General features: G+C 44.5%; 1 protein-coding gene across 1 annotated transcript in view; it reads left to right on the top strand.

Annotated features, from left to right (window-relative positions):
* LOC115166163 (cadherin-4) overlaps positions 1 to 25,201 on the top strand; it is a 363,183-nt gene that overhangs the window by 267,955 nt on the left and 70,027 nt on the right. Inside the window, exon 5 of the mRNA XM_029719906.1 lies at positions 9,889 to 10,101. Within this exon, the coding sequence (XP_029575766.1) occupies positions 9,889 to 10,101 (213 nt within the window). The remainder of the gene's footprint in view (positions 1 to 9,888; positions 10,102 to 25,201) is intronic.

Below are 25,201 nucleotides of genomic sequence, written 5' to 3'. Positions count from 1 at the left end.
AATGAAGTCCGATACGGAAGGGGGGAGGAGAATAGAGTTGGGTCAGACCATTCTACTACAGCTGTAGTAATAGAAATTGATATACAGACATAGAAAACAACAAGGACGCTGAACACAATGTGAAATGGCTTTTTTGTGGCGCCCTGCTCTGTGGAGTAATACCTTCCAGATGTGTGTTTTGCCAGGGGCTGACTGATATCAAAGCGTGCGGGCCGGGGTGCGAGGGGAGGGGAGGGAGGGTAGGGGAAGGCCGGGATAGGAGCCAGCTGGCTGGGTTCTGGTGGCACCGGAGCTGGGCACCGCTTCCATTTCACACTCAATGACTCCTGTTCACACAGTGTGTGTGTGTGTGTGTGTGTGTGTGTGTGTGTGTGTGTGTGTGTGTGTGTGTGTGTGTGTATGTGTGTGTGTGTGAATGTGTGGGAGAGAATGTGTGTTTGTTTCTGTGTTAAAGGGATTATGTAGGATCATGTGAATATTAAGTGTGTGTTTCAGTGTACACTTCTGGTTGTGGATAGAGTGTGTGGGTATGTGGGCGCATGCGTCAGTTCCCGCGCGTGTGTATGTGCGCGCATGCATGCGTGTGTGTCTGTGCGTCTCGTCTCTGCGTGTGTCTGTGTGTCTTGCCTCTGTGTGCGTGTGGGCTAGAGAAAGGAAGAACGTATGTTGAAGGTCTGTTGACTCTATTAAGCTGCTGTTCTAGAACTCTGAGTCTACGTCTGGCTCGGGTCTCTTCCTCTCCTCCTCTGCCATTCTTCTGTTCCAACACTGGATGGAGGGAGTGTGTTTCCTTTGCTGCAGAGGAGAGCTGGCATTTCTGTGTTAACACTTAATCAACAGTGAGTTGAACATTGTGGTCTCCGTGGTCTTGTTGTCTGGGATGGTAGTGGTACACTGTTAATTTAACATTCTAAGTGTTGTTGTCCATTAGTTTACTCCAATTACGGAAAGGGTGGTAAGGTTAGGGGAAAATAATACAAATATATGCAGTTGAAGTCGGAAGTTTACATACACCTTAGCCAAATACATTTAAACTCAGTTTTTCACAATTCCTGACAATTAATCCTAGTAAAAATTCCCTGTCAGTTAGGATCACCACTTCAAATCAAATCAAATCACATTTTATTGGTCACATACACATGGTTAGCAGGTGTTAATGCGAGTGTAGCGAAATGCTTGTGCTTCTAGTTCCGACCATGCAGTAATATCTAACAAGTAATCTAACAATTTCACAACAACTACCTTATACACACAAGTGTAAAGGAATGAATATGAATATGAACATGTACATAAAAATATATATGGATGAGCGATGGCCGAACGGCATAGGCAAGATGCAGTAGATGGTATAGAGTACAGTATATACATATGAGATGAGTAGTGTAGGGTATGTAAACATTATATAAAGTGGCATAGTGACTAGTGATACATTTATTACATCCAATTTTTGATTATTAAAGTGGCTAGAGATTGAGTAAGTATGTTGGCAGCAGACACTCACTGTTAGTGATGGCTGTTTAACAGTCTGATGGCCTTGAGATATAAGCTGTTTTTCAGTCTCTCGGTCCCAGCTTTGATGCACCTGTACTGACCTCGCCTTCTGGATGATAGCGGGATGAACAGGCAGTTGCCCGGATGGTTGTTGTCCTTGATGATCTTTTTGGCCTTCCTGTGACATCGGGTGGTGTAGGTGTCCTGGAGAGCAGGTAGTTTGCCCCCAGTGATGCGTTGTGCAGACCTCACTACCCTCTGGAGAGCCTTACGGTTATGGGCGGAGCAGCTGCCGTACCAGGCGGTGATACAGCCCGACAGGATGCTCTCAATTGTGCATCTGTAAAAGTTTGTGAGTGTTTTTGGTGACAAGCCGAATTTCTTCAGTCTCCTGAGGTTGAAGAGGCGCTGTTGCGCCTTCTTCACCACGCTGTCTGTGTGGGTGGACCATTTCAGTTTGTCCGTGATGTGTACGCCGAGGAACTTAAAACTTTCCACCTTCTCCACTACTGTCCCGTCGATGTGGATAGGGGGGTGCTCCCTCTGCTGTTTCCTGAAGTCCACGATCATCTCCTTTGTTTTGTTGACGTTGAGTGTGAGGTTATTTTCCTGACAACACACTCCGAGGACCCTCACCTCCTCCCTGTAGGCCGTCTCGTCGTTGTTGGTAATCAAGCCTACCACTGTAGTGTTGTCTGCAAACTTGATGATTGAGTTGGAGGCGTGCTTGGCCACGCAGTCATGGAGTGCAGGAGAGGGCTGAGAACGCACCCGTGTGGGGCCCCAGTGTTGAGGATCAGCGGGGTTGAGATGTTGTTTCCTACCCTCACCACCTGGGGGCGGCCCGTCAGGAAGTCCAGGACCCAGTTGCACAGGGCGGGGTCGAGACCCAGGTTCTCTAGCTTAATGATGAGTTTGGAGGGTACTATGGTGCATCAAAGCTGGGACCGAGAGACTGAAAAACAGCTTCTATCTCAAGGCCATCAGACTGTTAAACAGACATCACTAACATTGAGTGGCTGCTGCCAACATACTGACTCAACTCTAGCCACGTTTATAATGGAAAAATTGATGTAATCAATTTATCACTAGCCACTTTATATAATGTTTACATACCCTACATTACTCATCTCATATGTATATACTGTACTCTATATCATCTACTGCATCTTGCCATCTTGATGTAATTAAATGTATCACTAGCCACTTTAAACAATGCACTTTATATAATGTTTTCATACCCTACATCACTCGTCTCACATGTATATACTGTACTCTATACCATCTACTGCATCTTGCCTATGTCGTTCGGGCATCACTCATTTATATATTTTTATGTACATATTCGTATTCATTCCTTTACACTTGTGTGTATAAGGTAGTTGTTGTGAAATTGTTAGGTGATATTACTTGTTAGATATTACTGCATGGTCGGAACTAGAAGCACAAGCATTTCACTACACTCGCATTAACATCTGCTAACCATGTGTATGTGACAAATACATTTGATTTGATTTGTTAAATGCTGAGCTGTAGTCGATAAACAGCATTCTTACATAGGTATTCCTCTTGTCCAGGTGGGTTAGGGCAGTTGTGCAGTGGGATTGCGATTGCGTCGTCTGTGGACCTATTGGGGCGGTAAGCAAATTGGAGTGGGTCTAGGGTGTCAGGTAGGGTGGAGGTGATATGGTCCTTGACTAGTCTCTCAAAGCACTTCATGATGACGGAGGTGAGTGCTACGAGGCGATAGTCATTTAGCTCAGTTACCTTCGCTTTCTTGGGAACTGGAACAATGGTGGTCCTCTTGAAGCATGTAGGAACGGCAGACTGGGATAAGGCTTGATTGAATGTGTCCGTAAACACACCAGCCACACACCAGCCAGCTGGTCTGGGCATGCTCTGAGGACGCGGCTAGGGGGTAACACGTTGGGAGGGTTAACACGTTTAAATGCTTTACTCACGTTGGCTGCGGTGCACTTTTATTTTAAGAATGTGAAATGTCAGAATAATAGTAGAGAGAAGGATTTATTTCATATTTTATTTATCACATTTCCAGCGGGTCAGAAGTTTACATACACTCAATTAGTATTTGGTAACATTGCCTTTAAGTTGTTTAACTTGGGTCAAACGTTTCGGGTAGCCTTCCACAAGCTTCCCACAATAAGTTGGGTGAATTTTGGTCCATTCCTCCTTACAGAGCTGGTGTAACTGAGTCAGGTTTGTAGGCCTCCTTGCTCGCACACGCTTTTTCAATTCTGCCCACAAATTTTCTATAGGATTGAGGTCAGGGCTTTGTGATGGCCACTCCAATACCTTGACTTTGTTGTCCTTAAGCCATTTTGCCACAACTTTGGAAGTATGCTTGGGGTCATTGTCCATTTGGAAGACACATTTGCGACCAAGCTTTATCTTCCTGACTGATGACTTGAGATGTTGCTTCAATATATCCACATAATTTTCCTACCTCATGATGCCATCTATTTTGTGAAGTGCACCAGTCCCTCCTGCAGCAAAGCACTCCCATAACATGACGCTGCCACCCCCGTGCTTCACAGTTGGGATGGTGTTCTTCGGCTTGCAAGCCTCCCCCTTTTTCCTCCAAACATAACGATGGTCATTATGGCCAAACAGTTCTATAGTTCTAGAGGACATTTCTCCAAAAAGTACGATATTTGTCCCCATGTGCAGTTGCAAACCGTAGTCTGGCTTTTTTATGGCGGGTTTGGAGCAGTGGCTTCTTCCTTGCTGAGCGGCCTTTCAGGTTATGTTGATATAGGACTCGTTTTACTGTGGATATAGATAATTTTGTACCTGTTTCCTCCAGCATCTTCACAAGGTCCTTTGCTGTTGTTCTGGGATTGATTCGCACTTCTCGCACCAAAGTACATTCATCTCTAGGAGACAGAGCGTGTCTCCTTCCTGAGCAGTATGACGGCTGCGTGGTCCCATGGCGTTTATACTTGCATACTATTGTTTGTACAGATGAACGTGGTACCTTCAGGTGTTTGGAAATTGCTCCCAAGGATGAACCAGACTTGTGGAGGTCTACAATTTTTTTTTCTGATGTCTTGGCTGATTTCTTTTGATTTCCCCATGATGTCAAGCAAAGAGGCACTGAGTTTGAAGGTTGGCATTGAAATACATCCACAGGTACACCTCCAATTAGACTCAAATGATGTAAATTAGCCTATCAGAAGCTTCTAAAGCAATGACATCATTTTCTGGAATTTTCCAAGCCATTTAAAGGCACAGTCAACTTAGTGTATGTAAAACTTCTGACCCACTGGAATTGTGATGCAGTGAATTATAAGTGAAATAATCTCTCTGTAAACAATTTTTGGAAAAATTACTTGTGTCATGCACAAAGTAGATGTCCTAACCCACTTGCCAAAACTATAGTTTGTTAACAAGAAATTTGTGGAGTGGTTGAAAATCTAGTTTTAATGACTCCAACCTAAGTGTATGTAAACTTCCGACTTCAACTGTACATTTACCACCCAAATATGGGGGATTGGAAATCATGCAGGCAATTACATTGATGGAAGCTACAGTCTATCTGCAATATTAAAGCTGATCAACCCCCTAAAATATATATAAATATATATATATATAATTCTACATTCAGTTATTTAATGCTTAGACCAGTGCAACCAGACATTGGCAGTCCTTTTAGCAGACTGTTGTGTAATGATGTTAGCCTCCAAGCTATAGGAATTAAGGTTAAAATTCTGCGTTTGCCCCTTGTTCGATATTTGGCGATCTAACACAATCCTATCTATTATTAATTGTCTTGGTGTTGTCTGCCTGTGTGTGTGTGTGCATGTGTGTTCGTTCACATATTTTGTCTGTGTTATTTCTGAGTTATCAATGTGTGTCAGCAGGCTGTGGCCAGGATTCCAGTACACTACCACAGCTGGAGAACAGCTTGGCCAGAGTCCCTTAGGCAACAATGGGCACAGCTCATCTCTCCCTCTCTCGCTCTCGCTCTCTTTCTATCTCTCTTGCGCTCTCCGTCTCTCACTTCTCTCTCTGTGCCCCTTACTCACTAGCAGTTCACATGTACCTGTTAGCATCTGCAGATGAAAGGATTTGGAGCATGACTTATTTAGACAGAAAGGTCACATCTGCTTCTCAATATAACCCCCCCCCCCAACCCCTCCTCCCTCCCCTCCCTAGTCCCCCCCACCGTGGCACTCTGAACTGGGGTAGCCAGCCCCTGCAATCAGGCCCACTAAGCCCTCCTCCCGATGAGAAATAGAAGACATTTGTCCAGAACCCAGCGTACATCTGTCGCCCCTCTCCATCTGACTAATCTAGTTTGGATCCATGTATCGTAGCTGGAGAACACACGCGTGTTTGACTTGGCACTGGGTACCGGGGGGAGAGAGAGGTGTCCCCCTGAACATACACCATGGGGATCTGGTTCAGGCAACATGGCACATGATGACACATGTGTTTGGAAGGGTAGACTGTGCCTGGCACAGGAGAGGAGAAGAATGGTTGGATTAGTTTATTTCTGGATCTTGAGGACTTAGAAAAGCAAAGACAGAGCTGTCTGTATGAGGAGCTGCAGCTCCCCTAGTGGCAGAGAGATGAAGTGCACCCACTACACTCATTCATTCCCCTGTGTACAGGACATGAAAATAATTTGAGCTGAAATCTAAGTAGATGAGTCACCAAGGGAAGCATGGAATTTAAGATCGACATTCACAACTCCAAAAAGTTTGGACAATATTTGAAACATCAAACGTTCTAAACTCGAAATTTGACAAATTATATTTGACGAGCAAATGACAGAGCCCAAACATGTCTCTACCCTCGCTCCGTCCATCATGTTAGCCCTTAACCCTCTCCTTCCCTTCTCCCTCTCTTTTCCCCTCTTCTCCCCTCTTCTCACTCTCTTCTCCCCTGCCCCCCCACCCTCCCTTGTTCTGTGCCATATCTGATGTTTGAAATGTGGAGCTGGATTGAAGACACTGAAAACGACACTTTCACCCATGGGTATTGCCCCTCTTCTCCTTCCTTCCTTCCCACCCACCCAACGTTTATTTACATGCCAACCTCTCCAACAGACAGGCTTCCTTTAATGCAGCTTGAAAGCCTTCTCATGTACGTCCATCTAATGAATTCAATCTGAAAGCATTGTTTCCACTGGCAGGTACAGCCCAGCTTCGGAGGCAACCAGACAGCGAGGGGGGGGGGATGTTTTATAGACTGTGTGGAAAGTTCCACGGGGCGGTAATTAGAATAAACAGCTTGCGGTGCGCCAGAGCTCTCAACTTTCAGTGTGCCAAGAGAACCTTCTTTTATTCTTCCGCTGTCGTGCCCTGTTCCTGCATCGTTCCTGGGTTTCCCCTTGCATTTTAACTACCGGTAGGAAACCGCAAGGCCACACATTAGCGAGAGGGGGAAGAGAGAGGGAAGTTAGAGAGGTGAGGGAAGGTAAAATGAAATATTGGAACAGGTATTAAAACACAAGGCTTTTTATATGTAAATATATGGTGATTGGACCTGTCTCTCTTAAACGAGGAGCGGAGTTTGTTCTCACACACACACACACACGCACGCACACACACACAATACGCTTATCTTACCATGTGCCACTGCTCTCACCCGTTTAGCTGGAAATGTCTCCCATTCGCTCCCTGCCATGGAACAATAAGCAACATGAGAGCAGATGATTTAGGGAGACCTGGTGGAGATCTAAGGGACCTGGGATAGAGTGTTAGCACGACATCGTCCTAGCCCCCTGGCACGCTTATCCCGTCTCACGCTCCATCCACCTATTAGCATAGCACTCCACAGCTTCTGATGAATTGCTATTACCAAGACAAGGTGTCAGGATCAGCCGAAAGGGAGGAGAGAGGGGGACAACAATAAGAAGGAGAGAGAGAGAGAGAGAGAGAGATGGAGGGGGAAAAGGGAGGGTTATAGAAAGCAATATTGAGAGGGGAGGAGCTAGAGGGCTGAGGGATGTGGTTGGAGGACGATTCTGACTGAACTTCCTGAACTCTAGACTTGTGTATTATAACCCGGAGGTTACACTGAAGCCCGGAGATACTGCATGTCAAATCTAACATGATTTCTCCATGTTAATACCAGAGTTCCCATAGCCCCTGGACATGCAGGATACAGTGTGTTCCTACTAGCAGAGCCTGGAGATGCTGGACTGATTCGAACTTTGTATTATTCATGTGGACCCCGGACCATACAGGACACGAACCTGAGAATCAACAGGTCTGATTTTAGTCATACAGCAGGCTCCCAGATACACATACATGAATGTTGACGTGACATACAGTGGGGCAAAAAAGTATTTAGTCAGCCACCAATTGTGCAAGTTCTCCCACTTAAAAAGATGAGAGAGGCCTGTAATTTTCATCATAGGTACACTTCTGGTGTATTATGGTGGAAAATAAGTATTTGGTGAATAACAAAAGTTTATCTCAATACTTTGTTGGCAATGACACAGGTCAAACGTTTTCTGTAAGTCTTCACAAGGTTTTCACACACTGTTGCTGGTATTTTGGCCCATTCCTCCATGCAGATCTCCTCTAGAGCAGTGATGTTTTGGGGCTGTTGCTGGGCAACATGGACTTTCAACTCCCTCCAAAGATTTTCTATGGGGTTGAGATCTGGAGACTGGCTAGGCCACTCCAGGACCTTGAAATGCTTCTTACGAAGCCACTCCTTCATTGCCCGGCGGTGTGTTTGGGATCATTGTCATGCTGAAAGACCCAGCCACGTTTCATCTTCAATGCCCTTGCTGATGGAAGGAGGTTTTCACTCAAAATCTCACGATACATGGCCCCATTCATTCTTTCCTTTACACGGATCAGTCGTCCTAGTCCCTTTGCAGAAAAACAGCCCCAAAGCATGATGTTTCCACCCCCATGCTTCACAGTAGGTATGGTGTTCTTTGGATGCAACTCAGCATTCTTTGTCCTCCAAACACGACAAGTTGAGTTTTTACCAAAAAGTTATATTTTGGTTTCATCTGACCATATGACATTCTTCCAATCCTCTTCTGGATCATCCAAATGCTCTCTAGCAAACTTCAGATGGGCCTGGACATGTACTGGCTTAAGCAGGGGGACACGTCTGGCACTGCAGGATTTGAGTCCCTGGCGGCGTAGTGTGTTACTGATGGTAGGCTTTGTTACTTTGGTCCCAGCTCTCTGCAGGTCATTCACTAGGTCCCCCCGTGTGCTTCTGGGATTTTTGCTCACCGTTCTTGTGATCATTTTGACCCCACGGGGTGAGATCTTGCGTGGAGCCCCAGATCGAGGGAGATTATCAGTGGTCTTGTATGTCTTCCATTTCCTAATAATTGCTCCCACAGTGGATTTCTTCAAACCAAGCTGCTTACCTATTGCAGATTCAGTCTTCCCAGCCTGGTGCAGGTCTACAATTTTGTTTCTGGTGTCCTTTGACAGCTCTTTGGTCTTGGCCATAGTGGAGTTTGGAGTGTGACTGTTTGAGGTTGTGGACAGGTGTCTTTTATACTGATAACAAGTTCAAACAGGTGCCATTAATACAGGTAACGAGTGGAGGATAGAGGAGCCTCTTAAAGAAGAAGTTACAGGTCTGTGAGAGCCAGAAATCTTGCTTGTTTGTAGGTGACCAAATACTTATTTTCCACCATAATTTGCAAATAAATTCATTAAAAATCCTACAATGTGATTTTCTGGATTTTTTTTCCCCTCATCTTTTTAAGTGGGAGAACTTGCACAATTGGTGGCTGACTAAATACTTTTTTGCCCCACTGTATTATGTCCGTTTGTTACGGGCTTATCGGATATTTGATTTGTTATTGAAACGAGAAAATAACGAGCGGCTTATCTAACTTAATATTTGACCCTGGGAAAAATGTGTTACATAGATCCCCCCGGCATTTTTTCATTGATTCAAATGCTGAATAAATGAATCACTGGATTTACTTTGTAAGTGTGTTTCTCAACAGTTGGTTGCTCTGCCAATGCATTTCAAACTTTGTTGGTAATCCTTCTCATTTGATTGCACCAAAACCCACCTCACTGATTACAATCAAGACATCATTAGCAACAAGACTTTAATGAGTGAATATTCACACATAAAGGAATGGAGGTTCTTTGTAGTCATCTTACTCCTGATTAAAACACTAGCTTGCAGGTAGACAGTTCTCACAGTATCCCTGGGCATGCAATGGGAATAGGGGTGTAAATCCTAGGAGAGACGTGTCCACTCTTTATGGGAGTTTTTAACAACCAGGTGTAAAGAACAAGGTCTGGGCTAGCTTTGGCAACTTTGGGCCTCCTCTTACATACACACGTGCAGACTCACATGTACGCACGTCACAATTTTATCACATAGCAACCCGCTCAACTGTATCTTTGTCCTTTGTGTCGTGTCTTTCAGATCAGAGTGGAACAGGGGAAAGAAGGAGAGAGGAAGGAGGAAGAGGGGGTCAAAGCACCACCAGAGTTCCAGGCCCCACCCACCGTCATCATGTTTCCCAGGCAATGGGAGATGAGCTCCAAGGGACTGCGGAGACAGAAGAGAGACTGGGTCATTCCGCCAATCAACGTGCCTGAAAACTCCAGAGGGCCCTTCCCGCAGATGCTCGTCAGCGTAAGTGACCTTTATGATTGGTTAACTCCCAAAGTTAGATAGGAAGTACACAGAACTTGAACCCTTTTTCAAGTCCTAACAATAAATGGTTCATACACATGGTGTTTGTTCATCAGTCATAAAATCACAAATTGCATAAGGGTTTTCTAATGATCAATAAGCCTTTTAAAGCCTTTTCTTTAGATAACACAACGTGCCATTGGAACACAGGAGTGATGGTTGCTGATAATGGGCCTTTGTACGCCAATGTAGATATTCCATATAAAATCTGCCATTTCCAGCTACAATAGTAATTTACAACATTAACATGTCTACACTGTATTTCTGATCAATTTGATGTTATTTTAATGGACAACAAATGTGATTTTCTTTCAAAAACAGGGGCACTCCTAAGTGACCCCAAACTTTTGAACGGGACTGTATATATGGATCAAATATCAATGCTAATCAGTGTAATTCAAAGCACTCTGTTTTAGAGGTCGACCGATTAATCGGAATGGCCGATTAATTAGGGCCGATTTCAAGTTTTCATAACAATCGGAAATCTGTATTTTTGGACGCCGATTTAGACCTTTATTTAACTAGGCAAGTCAGTTAAGAACACATTCTTATTTTCAATGACGGCCTAGGAACGGTGGGTTAACTGCATTGTTCAGGGGCAGAAAGACAGATGTTTACCTTGTCAGCTCAGGGATTCAATCTTGCAACCTTAAGGTTAACTAGTCCAACGCTCTAACCACCTGCTTTACATTGCACTCCACGAGGTTACACGAATGCTGTAAGAAGCCAAGGTAAGTTGCTAGCTATCATTAAACTAATCTTATAAAAAACAATCAATCAATCATAATCACTAGTTAGCTACACATGGTTGATGATATTACTAGTTTATCTAGCCTGTCCTGCGTTGCATATAATCGCTTAGGTACACGTTGCTCCAACCATAAACATCAATGCCTTTCTTAAAATCAATACACAGAAGTATATATTTTTAAACCTGCATATTTAGTTAATATTTCCTGCTAACATGAATTTCTTTTAACTAGGAAAAATGTGTCACTTCTCTTGTAAACAGAGTCAGGGTATATGCAGCAGTTTGGGCCGCCTGGCTCGTTGCGAACTGTGAAGACTGAAGGTTGTGCAATGTAACAGGAATAACGTTTTGTTTTCGAGATGATAGTTTCCGGATTCGACCATATTAATGACCTAAGGCTCGTGTTTCTGTGTGTTATTATGTTATAATTAAGTCTATGATTTGATAGAGCAGTCTGACTGAGCGATGGTAGGCAGCAGCAGGCTATTAAGCATTCATTCAAAATAGCACTTTCGTGCGTTTTGCCAGCAGCCCTTCGCAATGCATTGCGCTGTTTATGACTTCAAGCCTGTCAACTCCCAAGATTAGGCTGGTGTAACACATGTGAAATGGCTAGCTAGTTAGCCGGGTGCGAGCTAATAGCGTTTCAAACGTCACCCGCTCTGAGACTTGGAGTAGTTTTTTCTCTACATGGGTAACGCTGCTTCGAGGGTGGCTGTTGTCGATGTGTTCCTGGTTCGAGCCCAGGTAGGAGCGAGGAGAGGGACGGAAGCTATACTGTTGCACTGGCAATACTAAAGTGCCTATAAGAACATCCAATAGTCAGGTATATGAAGGTATATGAAATACAAATTGTATAGAGAGAAATAGTCCTATAATTCCTATAATAACTACAACCTAAAACATCTTACCTGGGAATATTGAAGACTCATGTTAAAAGGAACCACCAGCTTTCATTTGTTCTCATCTTCTGAGCAAGGAACTTAAACATTAGCTTTTTTACATGGCACATATTGCACTTTTACTTTCTTCTCCAACACTTTGTTTTTGCATTATTTAAATCAAATTCAACATGTTTCATTATTTATTTGAGGCTAAATTGATTTTATTGATCTATTATATTAAGTTAAAATAAGTGTTCATTCAGTATTGTTGTAATTGTCATTATTACAAATAAAAAAAATAAAAAACGTCCGATTAATCGGTATCGGCCTTTGTTGGTCACCGATTAATCGGTATCGGCGTTGAAAAATCATAATCGGTCGACCTCTACTCTGTTTGCATAGCAAGTCCTTGGGTGGTCAAAACCATTTAAGAAGCAATGGCCACTGAATGTTCTTGTGAGTGAGAGCGAATATGGTAGAAAGTCCTACAGGAGAAACATAAAGAGGTTTCTCTCTACTGGTTCGTGCCTACTCCCCCCCATCCTCATTATGCCTGGTTGTCAGGCATGGAATGTGATTATGCTGTGTGTCTGTGATACGATTACAACTGCAAAATGTGCTCAGGTATTCTAACCACACTGATTGGGCTAAGAGCTTTTCCCCTTGGACTGAGAGCTCTGTCGCCAGAGACACCGAAAAGCGGCGTCTCTCTAAGTCTTTCTTTAGTCTGCTGGGCTTTCACTGAAATAACTATATTGTCCCCTTTATTCAGCAATTCAGTTCAGTTGACTTTAATAATATTTGCACAGCTCCTTTTACAATGTAATTTGTCACAGACTTGTAAGTAAAAATCCTGGTCTGGATCCTGGTATAATGGAAAACCTTGAGTGACATTAAGTAAGAAAAAGTCCATATCCTCAGCTGGCTAAAGCCAGGGCAAGACTTAATCCCTCGATGTTTTATATAAGTCCATGGTTTGGGGGCATCTACAAACCACAGATCTAAAGCGTGTTGTTTTGAACTGGGAAGATATTATCCACGTGATCAGATAGAAACCAACCCCGCAATGATGTGTTCCCATTGGCCGAAACCACGTATCTTTTATGTCTGTCCTGTGAACTTGGGAGAAATATGCTCTAGCCCACCAGTCTGCTGCCTCTGAGGTGCTTCATCGTTATTGACCGGAGCTCCACTCATTTAGTATTCAAGTTACGGCAGCGGGGAACAACACAAGTGACTACCATCGAAACAAATTACATTTCAGCAAAACTGCTCGTTTAAAAAAAAAAAAAGTATGGAATATAAACAGAAACACAGAGGGGATTGGAGGTCGAGATTGTACAAGCCGCACGGAAAAGAAAATAACATGAATAAATAAACGCTTGTGTAAATGCGTTCTTATGCCGAGCGCTACGTAGTGCAATGTCTCAGGCAAAAAACCTCTGGAACCCAGGCCCTATAGTTCATCAAAAAACATCACTCCCAATGAACAAAACCTATTGGCTTTTACATCCCTCTGTTCCCTCTTTCCTCTCTCTCTCTCTCTCTCTCTCTCTCTCTCGCTCTCTCTTTTTATCTGAGAAATCTAGCCATCAGCTTTTCCTCCTGTTTACAGAACCCTTGCAACTTTTGCGTTTGGGTTTAAATTGTGCCGAAGAAGCATTTTTTATTTCATTTATTTTCTTTCTTAGTTTTTTTTACCCTGTTTTCATCCCGTCCGAAGGGATAGCCTGCAGAGGAACTTGAAGGGATCCCAAAAAAAAGACTGGGAATGAAAGGAGGAGGAGAGAAGTTTCTTTCCCTTTATTAGAAAGGATGGGAGGAGTATTTCAAGATGTGTCCCATCTCTCCCTGGCAGGGTCGGCTGTTCTCGTCAGCGCCCCGGGCCCCCACTGCAGCGAGACAGCTCTCATGTGTCCAGGGGTCAGTAAAAACCCGAGAAGAGGGGGGGGGGGGGGGGGATGGAGGGGAGGGAATCAAAGGAGTGTTTGGAAGCGTTAGCGTGCAGCCAATACAATCCACCGCCTGTGCTGTAAATAGGCCCTCTAGGAGCTGGTGGAGGGCTTGGAGTAAACTTTTAGGAGCAGGGGAGAAGTGATGCGTGCTGATGCCTCCACTCGGGTCCCATCTCTCTCTTTAATAATGACTGGAGGGCAGTTATGGCCATACAGAGAGCTCCACTGTACCAAGAAGAGATTTTAACAAGGAGCCAGATAGATTTTTGTGGGGTTTTGATGTCGTTATCTTTGATGTTTTTGCTTTGTGCGTTTTGTGCTTTTGACCGGTTCCATGGGTAGACGATCCAGTTACACTACATGACCAAAAGTATGTAGACACCTGCTTGTCGAACATCTCATTCCAAAATCATGGGCATTAATATGGAGTTGCTGCTATAACAGCCTCCACTCTTCTGGGAAGGCTTCCCACTAGATGTTGGAACATTGCTGCAGGGACTGGCTTCCATTCAGCCACAAGAGCATTAGTGAGGTCGGGTACTGATGTTGGGCGATTAGGCCTGGCTTGCAGTCAGCGTTCCAATTCATCGCAAAGGTATTAGATCGGGTTGAGGTCAGGGCTCTGTGCAGGCCAGTCAAGTTCTTCCACATTGATCTCGACAAACCGTTTTTGTATGGACCTCGCTTTATGTACGGGGGCATTGTCATGCTGAAACAGGAAGGCCCTTCTCATTTAACATTTAACATTTAAGTCATTTAGCAGACGCTCTTATCCAGAGCGACTTACAAATTGGTGCATTCACCTTATGATATCCAGTGGAAGCAAAGTTGGAAGCACAGAATCGTCTAGAATGTCATTGTATGCTGTAGCGTTAAGATTTCCCTTCACTGGAACTAAGGGGCCTAGCCCGAACCATGAAAACAGCCCCAGACCATTATTCCTCCTCCACCAAACTTTACAGTTGGCAATATGCATTGGGGATGGTAGCGCTCTCCTGGCATCCACCAAACCCAGATTCGTTTAATGGTGATGAGCTTTATACCACTCCAGCCGACGCTTGGCATTGCGCATGGTGATCTTAGGCTTGTGTGCGGCTGCTCAGCCATGGAAACCCATTTCATGAAGCTCCTGACGAACAGTTCTTGTGCTGACGTTGCTTCCAGAGGCAGTTTGGAACTTGGTAGTGAGTGTTGCAGCTGAGGACAGACAATTTTTATGTGCAACGCACTTCAGCACTCGGTGGTGGGTTTGTGTTCTAGCAGGGCATACATTTGACGAACTGACTTGTTGGAAAGGTGGCATCTTATGACAGTGCCACATTGAAAGCCAATGAGCTCTTCAGTAGGGCCATTCTACTGCCAATGTTTGTCTTTGGAGATTGCATGGCGGTGTGCTCGATTTTTATACACCTGTCAACAACGGGTGTGGCTGAAATAGCCAAATCCACTCATTTGAAGGGGTGTCCACATACTTTTGTATATGTCATGTAAGTGCATTTCATTGTTCTCTCTTTTATTTGACCAGTGAAGAGTGAAGGTTTCGAGTACATCGCTAGATAAAATACTATGGCTTTCTACTACTATGCCTGAGATACTACTGTTGTCAGTTGTAGATGTCTTATCATGAAAAGTCCTTTTGCTGTTGATGAAGACTGTATGTCAGCAAGTGTGTGTATATGTATGTGAGTGTGTGCATGCCTGTTGGTGTGTTTTAGAGTTTGGAGAGAGAGAGAGAGAGAGAGAGAGAGGGAGAGAGAATAAATACCACGGAGACAGACAAATGGACAGACACAGCTTTCAGATTTTGTGTGGTGGAGGAGAGAAGAGTGTGTCTGCAGAGCTCTGCCATGTGTGGCTTTCTGAAGCTTACGTATACATTTATCTCTTTCCTCCCTCTCCCCCTCCCCCTTTCACTTCCTCTTCCACTCTCTCCCTCCCTACCCCTCCCTCTCGCCCTACCTCACCATTACTCAGTGCCCTGTGTGGCATGGCTGTGAGGCTGACTGTGTGATGCCTACCTTGCCTAATGGCCTGTGAAGCCAATCCAAGCCTTAATGGCCTGTTCTGTCATCCGCCGCCCAGCTGAGTGACATGTGAGGGAAGCTCTAGTCCCGCCATCCCACCGATCCTCTGCCCTCCTCTCCCCTCCCCTGGCCGAGGGGCCGTCAGCAGGACAGACAGGGCTGACAGCAGCCCTCCCTACCCCTCCGTCAGACCAGGCTATGTCACTTTGATCAGGCCACCGCTGCATGGGACAGGTGTGGTGACAAGGCCGCTGCTGCTAACCAGGAGTCTTCCCCAGACCCTGGGCCCTGTCAGTGGGGTCGTGGGAAGTGTTGATTGGTTGAGTAAGGTGCTAGTTGACACGCGGTACATTGACCAGACTAGTTGCACTCATTGCCAGGGAAGTGTAAGAGAGCTCAGAGAGACTGAAGCCCAGTGCAGAGACTGCTGCTACTGTATCAAGATCCTTAGCCTCCAGCGTGTGGTTATCAAGGCCCGTTGCCATCAGTTCTACTGTACAGTACAAAGACCTACAGCCTTTAGGGTGTCTGTATCAACACATATAGCCTTGTAGCCTTCAGTGCTGAAATATCTGGGCCTGTAGACTGTAATCTGTAGTTTTATTGTACAAAGGCCCTAGGCCTTTATCTCAACTGGCTACTGAGTCTGTTTGAGTCTGTACTCAGAGTTCCCCAAACGAAAGGTGTAATGGGTTCGTACTCAAAAAGATGTCGCGTAGAAAGTTCACTAGAGTTAATGTGGTTAAGACATTCCCACTGCAGTATCCTCCATAGATCAGATGGAGCTTAATGGTACACAGCTTTAACAAGCAGCAAGAAGAAAGACCAACAAAGAGACAAGGCAATGGAAACATGATAGCCTTCTTACAAGAAGAAGAAAGGAGCGGGAGGCAGTAATACCTCCAATAAACATGCGTTCTTTGTCATTTGCTTTCTTCCCCAGCCAAACAGCCATCAATGGCATGTAAGAGCCATCGATTTCACAACGAGGCGTTTTTGAAACCCTCTATTGATCCGCACACTTCTCATGCGGCAGAAAAGCATTGATTTTTCCCACTCGGGTAAATAAAGACTCAACCTGGCCCCCCGATCGCAACCAACCAGCGTCAGCGGAAAGCCAACAACACCCCCTGTGAAACAATAAACTTAACCAGAGAACAGACTTATAGTACTATACACTGAGTGTAAAAAACATGAGGAACACCCGCTCTTTCCATGACAGACTGACCAGGTGAATCCAGGTGATCCCTTATCGATGCTATGATCCCTTATTGATGTCACCAGTGTAGATGAAGGGGAGGAGACAGGTTAAAGAAGGATTTTTAAGCCTTGAGACATGGATTGTGTATGTGTGCCATTCAGAGGGTGAATGGGCAAAACAAAAGATTTAAGTGCCTTTGAACGGGGTATGGTAGTAGGTGCCAGGCACACTGGTTTGAGTGTGTCAAGAACTGCAGCGCTGCTGGGTTTTTCACGTTCATCAGTTTCCCGTGTGCATCAAGAATGGTCCACCACCCAAAGGACATCAAGCCAACTTGACACAACTGTGAGAATTATTGGAGTCAACATGGGCCAGCATCCCTGTGGAATACTTTCAACACCTTGTAGAGTCTGTTCTGAGGCAAAAGGGGGTGCAACTCAGAATTAGGAAGGTGTTCCTAATGTTTTGTACACTCACTGTATGTATCAACAGCCTATGTGTATGGTTTGGGACAGGAAGAATAGCATATTTACTGTATATGGTTGAGATGATGATGGGTATGGGATACCTGAGGGTCTTTCTCAGTGCTGCTTGTTTAGGAGGATTAATTGAGCCGCTGTGAAAATAGACTATAGGCTTCCATGTAAGCGTTTCAACTACGGCAAAAATGTACTTGATACTCCATATGAATGTTTAGCACCCGGCGTTGGTTGTGAATTCACGTGGAACCCCAGAATTCAATAGAGATCCTCTAGCGTTGTCGCTATCCCTTTGTTCCCCCTTTCGCTCTCCTCCATTTCCTCTTTCATTATCTGGTCTTCTCTATCTACAGTCTCATTCGCTCGGTCTACTTCTCCTCTTCCCGCTGTGGTCTACATTATGTCCTATTCATTTCTCTTTCATCCTACAGATGTGGGATCTTAATTTGACACATATTCTAACAGCAAAATAATCCTGCAGCAACAGGATTTTAACGTTTCGTCCATAGTGTTGCCTGATTGTTGGTTAGGCTATTATTTGGCCAAAGGTAGGCTACATGAAAAGTGCAATACTGTAACCGTGTGTTAGTCTGGATAAACGTCAGTACGCTCTTAGAAAAAGGGTTCGAAAAGGAGAACCCTTTTCGGTTCCATGTAGAATCCTCTGTGGAAAGGGTTCGACATGGAACCCAAGAGGGTTCTGCCCGGAACCAAAAAGGGTCCATTAAATGGTTCTCCTATGGGGACAGCCGAAGAACCCTTTTCAATTCTAGGCGGCACCTGATTTTTTCTAAAAGTGTAGATATGACATTGACTGATGCGCCACCGAAAGAGTGCTTTGTTGCCCTACAATTAGGTTGAATGATCTTGTACATGTGGTTCATTTTCTATGTCCCTTATTGATTTGGAATAAAGGGAAAATGTTGTTGCGAACATGTATTTCTTCCCTGTTGTGCGTTCATTGCCCTGTAATTCAGGCCTTACGGAGTCAGACCTACCAGACAGTTGTTGTAATGTTTATGGTGGAAGTTGAAACATGATACAAATCAACACTGTTGTTTCTTACAGTGCAGGAGTTTGATTGTACATCAATGTCCTCTTGTGTTTCTTTGTGCAATTGCACCCACTTCGTAGCTAAGATGAGTCATACTAGTAAATTATTGTGTGTGTGGGTGTGTGTGCATCTGTGCATCTCTGTGCTCACAGTACCTGCCAGAGCACCTTTGCTCCAGTTTCTCCTTCTCTCAGGAGTTCGTTCAATACAGCGTTTTCAGAACGGGATGAGAGAAACCCCCCCTGAGGTGTCTGCTTTCTCCTCAGCGTACATTTACCAGTGATGAATGACTACAGTTCTCCACTGACACACGCAGCAACAACAAATACAGCAAGCAGAAGAAAGAAAGAGACAAAAGAAGGGGAGGAATAGGGAGAGGGGAAAAAAGCATAAAGGATTGTGATGTTTTGGAGGCGAGTTGTGTGTGTGGGTCGGTGTGGGTGGGTGTGGGTGTGACTCCAGTGGGATTAAAGGCTAGGGTTGTGTTTGGGTCTGATAGACTTCCCAGAGCCCTAGCATCCGTGGCCTTTTCCCCCAGTTCTAATGAAGCCTTCTGGCTTCTGCCTCCTCTGGCCGTGCCAACATCGCACCGATCTCCCACTTCATCTCTCGCTCTCCCTTCATCTCTCGCTCTCCCTTCATCTCTCCCTCCCTCCTCTCTCTCTGTCTCGCTCTCTCTCCCTTTCCAGCTTTCCCTCTCTCTCTCTCTCTCTCTCTCTCTTTCTCTCCCAATCCCCCCTTCTGTCTCTCTCTCTTTCCCTCTTTCCCTCTCTCACACACTTAGAAACATGCTCATGCGTTCACACAACACATACTGCTCATCCTACACATACCACAAAACAAAGGAGCTAGGTGGTGCGTGTGCCCATGCCACTGCCATTGTGCACGCACGTTGTTTGGGTTTTGTTTGGTTGCGTTTGTCTTTTATTCTGGAACAATGAGATGTCGAACTTCGAGCCAAGTACACGGCTCCATCTTGTTTTGTGGAGCCAGTCCACCACAGAGCGCGCGGGAGGGGAGAAACCAAGGGTTGAGAATATTTAAGAATCGCAGGCCCATCCAATTCCCAGTCACGAGGAAACTGCAGTGTTCGCCATATGGAATGCGTTATGGATGTGATATAGTGCGGAACTCATTTTCTTGGCCAAATAAGTCCAGGCTGTGAAAATAGAAAACAGTGAATGTATTAACACACATCGTGATGCATGTACAGTACCTTGGTATATTTACTAAAGAGTTATGTTTAGGCTTTTACTCTTTTTGCCCCCCCCCCCTCTCTCTCTCTCTCTGTAGAGGAATGTAGACTCCTGTAGTCTTGTTAATGGCAGCCACATAGCCTGTCTGTGTGTGAGAGGAGACACACACACAGCCAGCCAGCCAGGAAGTGGCAGAGTCCATCATGCCAGAGGGAAACAGAGGGATCATGAAAGAGAAGAAACAACCTCTTAAAAGATAGGGGAATGCGGGAGGAAAAGGAGGAGAGGAGACCTCTGTCTTTGAATCTTTCCTCTGCCGGAGCAATGGCCAAGAGCAATGTCAGCGTATTCATTCGCTCCCTGTGTTATTCAATAACACATCTTGGCTCATTTCTCAACCTCTTTGTTTGATTTAATCTCGTAAAGAATTCACCTTGAATGTTTTCCTTACAAATTCCTTGTGTTTCTCTTCCAGCATAAGCTCTCCCAGTCTGAGTAAATCACCTCACTAAATACACATTCGGATATTTAGTGTTAGTCTCCCCATGGCAGTTGAAATATGGGCCTTTTCAGCTCTCCTTATTGCTCAGTCTAAATGTTAAGCGAAAACGTGCATGGGGCTGACGAGAGGAGCTCTGGCAGAAGTCTCTAGGATGCCAGGGGTTCTGGTACTCAGACAGACTGAATATTCATACTGTGAATAATGTAGAATAGCCAGCTCTCTTGATCCTATCATCAGAATGAGGTTACATTCTGAGAGGAGTCCATTCCTGACTGACTGACCCAGTCTTTGATATTTGAATTATGATGACACTAGAAGAGAGAGAATGGGATGAAGAAAGTGAGAATGTGAAAGTGCTTCACACGGTGAGCAAGGCTAATTGAGTCAGTGGAATGGAGGTTGCTGCTTCCTCTAACGTTTGCTTTGACAGATCAGTCGGTGATCAGTTGGTGTAACTCAGAGGGAAATGTGACAATTATCTTGATAGTGTGACTGGATGGTCTGGTACTTACAGTAAAAAAAAAAAAAGGTTAGTGTGTGAAGGTGGGTGCCTCACTTGGAGAGGGGGAGAAGAAGAAGAAGAAGAAGACAGTTTTAAGAGAAAAAGTAGTCTGGCCAATGGCGATCTGATTTAGCATGGTACATTGAGTACTAAGTCTGAATATCCCCTCGCAGCCTCCCCCACCTCCTGTACCCAGCTCTCTCTCTCTCTCTCATAATACATGATTTTTAAAGTTAATTTCCTTTGCTCTAATGAAATTAGACTGATCAATGTAATTACTTTTATCAGCCCCAGGAAATGGAATCTCCTACAATCCCGCTTTATTGACAGGAAAACAAACATCAAGTCGGCATTTTGCTAAAGTGTTTGTCGAGGCAAGACATTCCACTGTTTACCTCTAATTATGATGGAATTAACCCTCATAAGTGCTCACACAAAACTATCTCATCAGACATAAACAATGTTATTCTCGTATTAGAGAAGAAAATAGAATATAATACTGACGTCACATTCTTGCCAGTTCCATAGAATGTGTCCTTCTCCCTGTAAAAACAAAAAAATGTCTCTCCGTGGATCCAGACTAGGTACACACCCATCCCCAGACCGGTGATTTCACTGCCCTCCCGCCCCCTTGTAGCCTCACCTCACATCAAGCTGAATCACGCCATCTATCCCCAGAGTCCAGGGAACACAAAATGAAGCAGTAAATCATTACCCCAAAAGACACAAGAGTTACGTGTGGGTCAAGGGCAGCAGGCCTGGTGCTTTAATAGGAGATGAGAGGCAGTTTATGGAAGAGATAAATAACAGCTTAACAAACGGGCGTCTGGACCCATGCACTCTGGACAGGGAGACCATGTGGTTGAGCAGCAGGACACAGAGTGTAGTGAGATACAGTAGAGACAGAGAAGGTTCAATACACTCTGGAATAGAAGAGATGGCGAGAGAGACGTAAATGACGAGATACAGTGAAGTGAGACACACAGGACCCAGTAGAAAGAAGAAGTGTCTGTGTGTGTGGTGGGCAGCATTACTGAGAAGGAAAGGAACGCCATTGAAATATAAATATTAATGGTCGTTATATACAGTGAGGGAAAAAAGTATTTGACCCCCTGCTGATTTTGTACATTTGCCCACTGACAAAGAAATGAGCAGTCTATAATTTTAATGGTAGGTTTATTTCAACAGTGAGAGACAGAATAACAACAAAAAAATCCAGAAAAACGCTATAAATTGATTTACATTTTAATGAGGGAAATAAGTATTTGACCCCCTCTCAATCAGAAAGATTTCTGGCTCCCAGGTGTCTTTTATACAGGTAACGAGCTGAGATTAGGAGCACACTCTTAAAGGGAGTGCTCCTAATCTCAGCTTGTTACCAGTATAAAAGACACCTGTCCACAGAAGCAATCAATCAATCAAATTCCAAACTCTCCACCATGGCCAAGACCAAAGAGCTCTCCAAGGATGTCAGGGACAAGATTGTAGACCTACACAAGGCTGGAATGGGCTACAAGACCATCGCCAAGCAGCTTGGTGAGAAGGTGACAATAGTTGGTGAAATTATTCGCAAATGGAAGAAACACAAAAGAACTGTCAATCTCCCTCGGCCTGGGGCTCCATGCAAGATCTCACCTCGTGGAGTTGCAATGATCATGAGAACGGTGAGGAATCAGCCCAGAACTACACGGGAGGATCTTGTCAATGATCTCAAGGCAGCTGGGACCATAGTCACCAAGAAAACAATTGGTAACACACTACGCCGTGAAGGACTGAAATCCTGCAGTGCCCGCAAGGTCCCCCTGCTCAAGAAAGCACATATACATGCCCGTCTGAAGTTTGCCAATGAACATCTGAATGATTCAGAGGACAACTGGGTGGAGGTGTTGTGGTCAGATGAGACCAAAATGGAGCTCTTTGGCATCAACTCAAGTCGCCGTGTTTGGAGGAGGAGGAATGCTGCCTATGACCCCAAGAACACCATCCCCACCGTCAAACATGGAGGTGGAAACATTATGCTTTGGGGTGTTTTTCTGCTAAGGGGACAGGACAACTTCACCGCATCAAAGGGACGATGGACGGGGCCATGTATCATCAAATCTTGGGTGAGAACCTCCTTCCCTCAGCCAGGGCATTGAAAATGGGTCGTGGATGGGTATTCCAGCATGACAATGACCCAAAACACACGGCCAAGGCAACAAAGGAGTGGCTCAAGAAGAAGCACATTAAGGTCCTGGAGTGGCCTAGCCAGTCTCCAGACCTTAATCCCATAGAAAATCTGTGGAGGGAGCTGAAGGTTCGAGTTGCCAAACGTCAGCCTCGAAACCTTAATGACTTGGAGAAGATTTGCAAAATCCCTCCTGAGATGTGTGCAAACCTGGTGGCCAACTACAAGAAACGTCTGACCTTTGTGATTGCCAAGAAGGGTTTTGCCACCAAGTACTAAGTCATGTTTTGCAGAGGGGTCGAATACTTATTTCCCTCATTTATTTCCCTCCCTTATTTTCCGCAAATCAATTTATAACATTTTTGACATGCGTTTTTCTGGATTTTTTTGTTGTTATTCTGTCTCTCACTGTTCAAATAAACCTACCATTAAAATTATAGACTGAACATTTCTTTGTCAGTGGGCAAACGTACAAAATCAGCAGGGGATCAATGGGGATGGGTGTGTGTACATAGCCTGGGTCCACGGACAGGCAAACACATGTTACATGGAGAAGGACACATTCTATGGAACTGGCAAGAATATGACGTCAGCGTTTATTCTATATTCTTGTCTAAATAAGAAGATAACATTGTTTATGTCTGCTGAGCTTGTTTTGTGTGAGCACTGCTGAGGGTTAATTCAGTCATAATTAGAGGTAAACGGTGGAATGTGTTTATCAATCTACCTAAGATAGCCACATACTGTACTACAAGACATGTTCATTCAACTTAAAGGGATACTTCGGGAATTTGGCAATGAGCCCCTTTATCTGCTTCCCCAGATTCAGATGAACTTGTGGATAACATTTTTATGTCTCTGTGTCCAGTATGAAGGAAGTTAAATGTAGTTTTGTGAGCCAATGCTAACTAGCGTTAACTCAATGACTGGAAGTCTATGGGTATCTGCTAGCATGCCTCATTGCCAAAATCCCGAAGTATCCCTTTAAGTTGAATGGACATACCTTTTAGTATGTGGCTATTGTATGTAGATCAATAGATAGGCCCTAGATATGCAGATACAGTATATATAACGCCCATGAATATTTATATTTCAATGGAGTTTCTTTCCTTCTTGGTAATGCTGCCATGGTTCCCAGAGGCAGGAGCTCAACAGACAAAAATCAGATTCAACACAAAAAAAGGCATTTAGGGGAGAATGGAAGAAAATAGTAATTGCGACGGAAAAAGTCCCCTAGGCCTGAGGTTGAATTGAATTGGAGCGCTTTTGGATGCAGGTCATGTGATGTAAAATTCGAATCTTACTTAATGTGCTTGTATTTTTCCATTTCTCCCTCTTTCGCTCATTCTTTCCTCGAGGTAAAATGGGAAGCACGTCTAAATCAAGGCCTGTACCAGAAAAAATCTGATCCTATTTAGTTTGTCATGTAGAATGAAAGCCCTCCGTCAGAATCTGTTCATGTAAATATAATGGATACTGTCATCGGGGTAATGGTTTTATGTTATTCCCGCTGGTAAAATCTCCACCACACGCATGCAGGCATGAACATATGTACATGCACGCACACACACAATTACACTACAACTGCTAAGGCCTCCGCTGTATGCACACAAATGAGAATCAGTCGTTATCACTCGTTATTTTCATTATAGTTTTCGTTTTACAAATTAAGAATCTGTGCATGTGTGCGTCTGTATGAGTTTGTGTGCTTGTGTGCATAATTGTTATTTATATAATCTCGGCCAAAAAAGAAACGTCCTCTCACTGCCAACTGTTTATTTTCAGCAAACTTAACGTGTAAATATTTGTATGAACATAACAAGATTCAACAACTGAGACATAAACTGAACAAGTTCCACAGACATGTGACTAACAGAAATTGAATAATGTGTCCCTGAACAAAAGGGGGGTCAAAATCAAAAGTAACAGTCAGTATCTGGTGTGGCCACCAGCTGCATTAAGTACTGCAGTGCATCTCCTTCTCATGGACTGCACCAGATTTGCCAGTTCTTGCTGTGAGATGTTACCCCACTCTTCCACCAAGGCACCTGCCAGTTCCCGGACATTTATGGGGGGAATGGCGCATACCTTACCCTCTGATCCAACAGGTCCCAGACGTGCTCAATGGGATTGAGATCTGGCTCTTCGCTGGCCATGGGAGAACACTGACATTCCTGTCTTGCAGGAAATCACTCACAGAACGATCAGTATGGCTGGTGGCATTGTCATGCTGGAGGGTCATGTCAGGATGAGCCTGCAGGAAGGGTACCACATGAGGGAGGAGGATGTCTTCCCTGTAACACACAGTGTTGAGATTGCCTGCAA

This window comes from Salmo trutta, chromosome 28, assembly GCF_901001165.1.
Source record: "Salmo trutta chromosome 28, fSalTru1.1, whole genome shotgun sequence".
Lineage (NCBI taxonomy): Eukaryota > Metazoa > Chordata > Actinopteri > Salmoniformes > Salmonidae > Salmo > Salmo trutta.
Note: the sequence above shows the minus strand (reverse complement) of the source record. Positions and strands in the feature narration are given on the sequence as shown.